We start from the raw sequence: 8,048 nt of genomic DNA on the forward strand, positions 1-8,048 counted from the left end.
GGGGGGGGGGGGGGGGGGGGGGGNGGTGGGAGGGTGTAGGAACACAAAACAGGAAACGGAATAATTCATTTGATGAACTACTTGCAGGCAGGGCGGGGGGGAGATTGAAATTCCTGTGCATTTTTTTTCTTTCATATTGTGGTAAATGGCTACCATATGGGAACTTTCTCCCATTTTGAAACCTGATGAGGTTGTAGCCGGCGACCAAGCCATGTCGCTATGCTATACTGCCCTACAATTTCAGAACGCAGTATAATTCAAAATGCCAAACTGAGAAAAAAGGCTTTAAAGTTTCCTTTCTGTCCACGCGACTGTGTTGGAGGTAAAGTGGTGATGACACTTCCATATAATACTTTTTTATGGTGAAAATTTATGCACGCAAGAAAAAAGCAAAAAAAACAACATTCTCATTACTTTTTAGCTGAAAAATCATTATACTGCGCTCTGTTGTGGTATTACTGTCTACACCAAAACCACGGTGTCAATGGAGAAGTGCAGTATAATTCGCATTATACTGCGTTCTTGGCTAGTAACACGTAGCCTCCTAAAACCAAAAAGCGCAGTATAATCAGTTTTTTGCGTTTTTTTCCGAAACGGGACCAAGTTGGGCCAAAAAATTTTAACACAAGAAAAAGAAGGTATTTTAAAGCCAATTTCCGGTCTAAACCCATTTTCGACCATTTTCAAGATACTGCGTTCTGATATTGTAGGGCAGTATACTGCCCAACCAAGGCAAAGTGCAGTGACTATATATTGTCAACTTTGACTCAGAACCCAAAATGAAAAGGTCATTACACCCCCTTTATCTTTTGACAAAGCCTGATGGTCCAAATGCGTCCCGTTTTATTGCCATGTCAAAATTGCAGTAACTATAATGTCCGATCTCATACCAAGACTTTGAAGGCATTTTTCCCCAGTTTCATTGTTGACAGTTAGTGCACTTTTCCTTTGTAGGACAGTATACTACATATGCTTTAAAAGTTGGGATATTCAGGATATTATGTAATGTTCACTTCAGAAGTGAGATTGAGTTAAACTTCCCACTCAGAAATTAGAAGTTCTCGTCATTTGACTATTGAGAAGTACTACGGATTCTATTCTAGAAGGGCTTTTAAATTTTTCAAAAATGAGGTTAAAGTATGCAACAACACCAGAATCAATATGCGCTTAAAACAGGTTTATTTTTTCAGTACAAAAAGGAAACCAATATATTAAACTTAAACATTAAAGAAACACAATGCATGTTCTCTATAAATACAATAAAATAAATAAAAATTAATTTACTAAAGGCTTCTCCTTAAACACTACTCGTGTAACATGACAGCCAGCGAAAGGCATTTCATACAATCAAATGGGGGGGGAAAAAAGGGACCCATCATTGTGAACAGCTATAAAAATGTCGACAACAAAAAAACACAAAAAATACACTAGCTCTTTCCTAGATAGCAAAATAGACACTACATATACAATACAAATCACTACTACAACAACAGGGGCTTGGCCCAAAAACAAGACGCCTCCGTCTCATCCTTCAGCTAACCAACCTCCACGTCTGAATGCCTTTTCTTTCTTTTTTTAAACATTAAGCCACCCAGTCTCTATGTAGTAGTTTAGTTGAAACAGTCAAGCCAAGTAGAGTAAGGCTAGTCAGTGAACCACAAAGTATTGATCAACTGGTACAAAAAAAAGTAGGGAGGGAGAGAGGGGGAAAAAACGAAAGCAAGTTAACAGAAATGAGGTCCCTTCAACACACACTGATATTGCAGCTTAACGAAAACCTGTTAAAACAACTCACAGGCACTTTAGTATTATAAAACTGCAGCCATTTGGGAAGAGGTCTGCTTGTAGGCAAGTCTGGAACACTGTATGCATTAGATCAAAAAGCACCTTTATCCAAACATTGGAAAAAAATGACAAACACTGAATTCATTCAAACAAAACTCTGAAACCTTGGTCTTTGGCTTTTCAAAAAAGGTCAAATGGGAACAATAAACTGGTTTACTTTTTTGTTTTCCTTCCAGCATTACCACATGTTTGCTTCCATCCTACTTATTAAGGCAACAACATGAGCGATGGTCAAAGACACGTCTTCTTTCAAACAAAAGTACAATATGCTTTTAACATCACTGATTCTTTTCTTTCGACCCTGTCGATTGTATCTTCTCTCTCTCCTTGAGCACAAAAAAACACAAACAAAACAATAATACTAAAGAAGGCACCTGCCTATACATTTCAGTAGATATACCACAGTATACGCTAGAGATCTTTCAAAAGGGAAAAGAAAGACCGAAAAAAGAAATAACCTCACAAGGTGTTGAAGTGCTGGAAGGCAAAACAACCCCCTGATAACGATGATGTAGACTTAATCTAGGCACGGCATCTTAAAGGAAGAATCCCACTCCACCTCCACTACCTGCGCTGCTCCCCTCGCCGCAGAAGGCGTCATCGGGCACCGACAGCTGGCTGAAAATCGGGAGGCGGCGGCCACCGACACCCTCGAACCCCGAGGCGCCGGAATCCGAGCCGCTCAGGCTGCTGGCTGAGCTGCCGCACCCTCCCTCCTGGTCGGACAGCGAGGTGTGGGACAGGCTCCGAGGGCCCATGGCTGAGGCGGCGGCGGCGATGGGGATGGAGGAGGCTGCTGTGAAGGCCCCGGGCATGGTCACGGCACCGACCCCGGGGGGGCTCCGCTGGAGACACCTCTCCGCTGCTGCTGCTGCGGCTGCCGAGAGGGGCTCAGGCAGGCAGGTGTGGGGTGGAGAGGGGAGCGCTGGGGAGGAGGTGGTAGAGGAGTGGGAGGAGGAGCAGGAGTTCAGGCTACAGGTGGAGCAGCCAGAGTCAGGGGAGGGGAGGAACTGGGGCGGCTGCTGCTGGTGCTGGGGAATGGGGAGGTGCTGCTGCTGCTGGTGGTGATTGAGGAGGTGGTGGTGGTGGAGCTGGTCTCCTCGCCCAGCCTCCAGCTCCAGAGCGGCTGCTGTGGCCGCAGCGGCGGCCGCCACGAAGGAGGCGGAGGTCGTGTCGACGTCGGGGAAGGCCAGGGAGAGCAGTTCGGAGAGGTCGGCGGCGGAGGCCGGCGGGGAGACGGAGGGGGCGCGCAGGAAGGCGTGAGGCAGCGAGGCGTCGAGCAGCGGAGGAGGAGGAGGGTTGGAGGGGAAGCCGGCGAAGCTGAAGCTCTGCTTGAGGAGAGGGGGGCGCGGGGGAAGGACGCGGCCCGGCGGGGACAGGGAGGAGGAAGAGGAGCACGAGGAGGAGGATGGAGGAGGGGTCGTCAGGGAGGACTTTGGCCGAGGGCCCGGGGGTCCGAGATCGTCCTCGTTGTTGTGCACAAAGTGGCAGCGGATGCCGTACGGGCAGAAGCCCACCGAGTGGAAGGTGCGGCAGGGCTCCGTCTTGTACTTGGGGTGCCGGTTGATGTCGCGCAGCTCCTCGGCGCCATGCGCGAACTGGCACTTGCTGCCGTACTTGCAGATGCCGCGCTCGGCGTACGTGCGGCACAGTTCAGTCTTGTAGCGCGAGGAGGTGGTGGCCGCGGCGGGGGAGCCGGAGCAGGAGGCCGCGAGGCTGGCCGCCAGCGGGAGGGAGGGCAGGGAAGTGCAGGAGCTGGCCGAGACGGGCTTGCAGCCGCTGGGCTCTGTCGTGGAGGAGGAGGAGGCCCATCCCAGGCTGCTGGAGCTGTTCTCCACCATGCTGACGGAGCGCTCGGCCCAGAACGCCATCTTGTTCCAGCTGGATTGGAGAGCCATGTCGCCGCCACCGACTCCGACTCCACTGCTGCTAATGCTGCTGCTGCTGCCGAGGCTGGGCTGGCCCCAATGGCCGCCGGTACCAGCAGCGTTCACTTTGGGGTCACTCAGGCATGACGAGGACGAGGAGAAGGAGCAAGGGACCCGGAGTTTCTTGTGGCCCACCGGGGAGACTGGTAGTGCAGACATCTTTGGCGGCTCCCGCAAGTCAAGATTTAGGAGCTTCAGGAAAAAGAAAGGGGGGAAAAAACAAAAGTCTAATTAATAACTTAAAACCACACCGCATTTACCTCCAACTTGGAGGAAGACCTTTAAACAAACATCTTTTTAGCTCACTGCACCAGAACAGTTAAAAAGGCGAGAAGGCCCGCAGCGCACTCAGTAGAGAAATAATTTTCGCTGGCTGGGCTCAGCACTGAAGAACCACCTGACAGATCAAACAATGATGCATCTGAGCTTCATCAAAATTGACAGTGTAAGTAAATCAACAAGCGCCAAGCAGTTTCACAAAGAATAGCATAGAATGACAATCCTAAAAAGTTTCTCTACAGTGTTGGATAACGAACCAAGTGCTACACGCTGAGCTCCCGTTGCTTAGAAGCAAGTAGAACGGAGGGTAGAGGCGAACCGCTCGTTGTATCATTCTTGCATTCCCAAAGTTAAGAAGTGGCCAGCGTGCAATCAATAAACAGCACTCATTATACGTCGTACTCCAAAGTAAACTTTAAATCACCAAACAGAGAAACGCCAATGTTGTAGCCTTCAGTTGATGCTACCCAACCGGCCGGCTACGCTGAAGTTTTTACTTGGCAAATCCCACTTGTTTACGTTCAAAATGGGGCTCAGAGAAACGTGCCATCATGACCCCAACGGTGGCGAGATACATGGGATGCACGAATGACTCCAATAATACAAGTGCGTTATTCAGGCATATCAAACTTAAACACAGTTGCCGTGTTGCATTAGACTTAACATATGAAATGTTGCAACACCAGATTGCAAAACAAAAGGCGCAAACATGTATGCAATGCATGCGGCTGGCTAACGTTAGCAATCGAATGATAGCTCATCATGTTGCCCACTCCAGTCGTGGGAACTGAATGTCAAGCCTTAACATTTTCCAATTATTATGGACCATTCATCTCGAAACATGATCAAAGACCAACAGACACAAGCACATTAAAGTACACAATGAAAACGTTTTAAAATGCACACTTGTTAGACTCCAGCAACAAGTTGTTAGCCTTGGACCGTAACGAAGCTAACTCTGAAGACATAACTCGGATAACTTCACAAAGTTCTTGCAAGCGTTACGATTTGGATATTGAAAACATACAATGGCGTCCTTGCAAATTGAATCCAGGCAAAAGTTGGTTAAACTAGATGGCTCGTTTCACGTCTATAGTTACCAAACTTTACACGAACTAACTTGTCAAGCGCATCTGATGTTGCATCGCAGAGAAATGAGAGATAATTTACCTTGCACATAACATCATCCAAGTCTATGAACTGGTTTAAGGCGTACGATGGCATTTCCCCTCTTTGCCAAGGTGCAACTCGCATGAACTTTTTCCTTCAGATAACCCTCCCGCTTGATGAGGAGCCGTGTGGATTCTGTGTCGGACTTCAAAACTTTTCTGACGACCCACGTGTGGTTTTAAAGCTGCATTGTAACATAGCCACACCTCCTCCTCGTAACAAAAGTTGTGGAGTTGTTTGCGCCGCTTGCACCGCCTACGGGCCTCAACTGCCTGTGTGCAACAAGCTCGCATTCAAGCGCACGCCAGTGCATCACTTGTTGCTGATCTGTGCGTCAGTGCATTGGCTACTCTGCATTACTGAAGAGGATATTGTTGCATTCGGGCGCCACATTTTGCAGAATTGGCTTTTGAACTTAGCTTTGCTTACCCCCTCCATATGCATTAGCAAAACTTGGTTGCTTTTCTTTATGTCGCACGAGCTGGGGACTCTTTCTGATAGGACAGTTGGTTCTCGAGCTCCCACGAATAACACATAAAAGAACATTTGGTGGCATTCTACATAGAACGTTCTCCTGACAACAAACGTGGGAAATTAACCTTGTACCATTGATGCAGTGCCTTGTACATAAAATTACAGTTCATTTTGCAGAGGTAGCCTACAGTAGGGGGAGGGGTGGTTGGCTCTCAGCTATACAACAACACAACCGCAGCCGTGAATAATGGACATTTAATTACATGTATTTTGTTGAATTTTCAATCTGGTTAGATATTCAGGCAACCATTGAAACTCTTAAATTAGTTTAATCCAAAGAAAGTGGTGGGGTCAAATGGAAAATTGTTCGGGTATGCTATTTTTGCATTATATTTGTGAAAAAAAATTACACGTTTGAATCAAGCAACCTGAGTTATGTGGCAAAGTTCATTATTCTAGGCCTATTAATATGAATAGGCTATTTACAAAATAACATTAAACCCACTGTCAGGGCTGTTGGGGGGTGAAACACTAAAATGTCTGGGATGATTCCCAGAATAGAAAAATAATGATGACTGTGGTATAGGCCTACACAGCCAATAGGCTCAGTTGAAGGCAGGCAGCTGTAGGCTACCCCATGCAAACACATTTAATTGGAGCTGCTCAGTCAGATAGGGTAGTCTATTTTATTATGACCCCTCCTCAGGGACTCCTGGGAGCTCCAATGCAGACATTAAAGCACTTCTGACAGCCCCCCACCTGACCTCCACTGCTGGCGAAAAGAGGGGAGACCTAGGGTTACCCATCCCGTCCTAGGCTGGGCTGGGCTCTCACACACACCCTGGCTAGAGCAGGGCCACTGACAGCTTTGGCAAGGCCCAGGAAAAAACGTCATCTGATCTTACAGGGTCCGATACAGACAAAATGGAATGAGAACCCTCTTCTGGGCCCCTGATTCTCCTTGGGCCTGAGACAGCTGACCCCTTTGCCTCCCCACCTGCCGGCTTCCCTGTGTTAGAGTGACTGTGACTGTGCCTTGATGATGTTCCGACTGGAGGAGCACAGTATAGGGACAGCTGTGGGGAGGCGAGACGCAGGCTAGAGGAGGACAACGTGTGAAACCAAACCACCCGGCCTCCGCCACTCTCCTTGCCTTTCAACCTCCTCCGTCCGTCCACGGTGCTACTTTTCTCATCTGAGTACTTTGACAAGTAGTAGAGGAGAGGAGAGGAGCTGGCAGTGTTGCCAGATGTGTTTAACCATTCCCACCAATCCTCTCCAATTTGAACCAATTTGTATTGATTTCTATGGCCATAAATCTACAGGAAAAACCCGCCCAATGCCCGTTTTTGACCATATTTACCCGCAGACAGCCATCCCAAGCAGTCCAATTGGGCAAGTAACCGCCCAATCTGGCAACACTGCTAGAAGAGGAGAGGAGATTTCTGCCTATAACAGCAGGCCTAAAGGTCTACCAGATTAGATTACAACTGTGAGGTAGGAAATCCCAGGGCACTCAAAGTTACAGCTACAACTGCTACAACGCCACCATAAAATGCCAGTATAAACTTAAATCCTCAGCTATTATTTAATACTTCATCACTTTACTCTTATGGTCCATCACTGTTACTTGTCCTGTCTTGTACTTTGATGTCGGTTTGTCAGTCCCGTTCTTGGTATAGAGAGAAACGTTATTTCAATTTCCTGGTATGACCCGTGCCTATGAAGAAACTGACAATAAAAGCTGACATGACTTGACTTGTATAAACTGTAACTTTAAGAGCTTCAGATTTCCTATCTTGCACAAGTTTGAGAGTCCCTACACTAATGAGCACCAAGGAGAAAAGGTCAAGACCCGGCCGGCACTCCTGTTGCAAAGGCGTAGGTTTGACTTGGACCCCACAGGTCCCCACCATTCACACCTAAAATTACGCCCATACACTTTTGCTTTCTGGCTACAACAGTGAGATGTTGCATTGTAGTAAAGTGTTGCAAAGTTTGTGAGGCAAAAATTAGTGTTGCACCGATACCATTTTTTAGCCCCAATACCGATACCCGATACCTGATTCTGTAAATGGTATCGGTGCCCTATTTGCTGGTATCAGCCGATACCGATACCACCATTTTAGTGCAGTATCGGGGCCCCGGCAGTGCAGTATCGGTGCAACACTAGCAAAACTGTTTTTGTTTTTTCCCCTAAAACTTTTTGTCTAATTTCATGAAATAGTAGCCTATTAGTTACAGCCAGTACTAGGCCTGACAGGTAGGCACACTTTTGCGGTGCAAAAAAAGCAACAACAACAACAAAAAATGTCAGTTGGCACTCTGCTCACCAACAGTTGCACTCATTCA

General features: G+C 47.3%; 1 protein-coding gene across 1 annotated transcript; it reads right to left on the minus strand.

The window, feature by feature from the left end:
* Positions 1 to 1,162: 1,162 nt before the first annotated feature.
* zgc:114130 (uncharacterized protein LOC570332 homolog) lies at positions 1,163 to 5,276 on the minus strand. Its single transcript, XM_063204688.1, has 2 exons — positions 5,223 to 5,276; positions 1,163 to 3,965 (listed from the first exon to the last, which is right to left on the minus strand). The coding sequence occupies exons 1-2, from the start codon at positions 5,274 to 5,276 to the stop codon at positions 2,382 to 2,384; spliced, it is 1,638 nt and encodes a 545-aa protein (XP_063060758.1). The 3' UTR covers positions 1,163 to 2,381.
* Between the last annotated feature and the right edge of the window lie 2,772 nt (positions 5,277 to 8,048).

Source organism: Engraulis encrasicolus, chromosome 8 (genome assembly GCF_034702125.1).
Source record: "Engraulis encrasicolus isolate BLACKSEA-1 chromosome 8, IST_EnEncr_1.0, whole genome shotgun sequence".
Classification (NCBI taxonomy): Eukaryota; Metazoa; Chordata; class Actinopteri; order Clupeiformes; family Engraulidae; genus Engraulis; species Engraulis encrasicolus.

Excerpts from the sequence above, each read along its gene's own strand:
- zgc:114130 (XM_063204688.1), bottom strand. The coding sequence starts at position 5,276 with ATGCCATCGTACGCCTTAAACCAGTTCATAGACTTGGATGATGTTATG. Across the intron at positions 3,966-5,222 it reads TGGATGATGTTATGTGCAAG|CTCCTAAATCTTGACTTGCG; the intron begins GTAAATTATCTC and ends TTTTTCCTGAAG.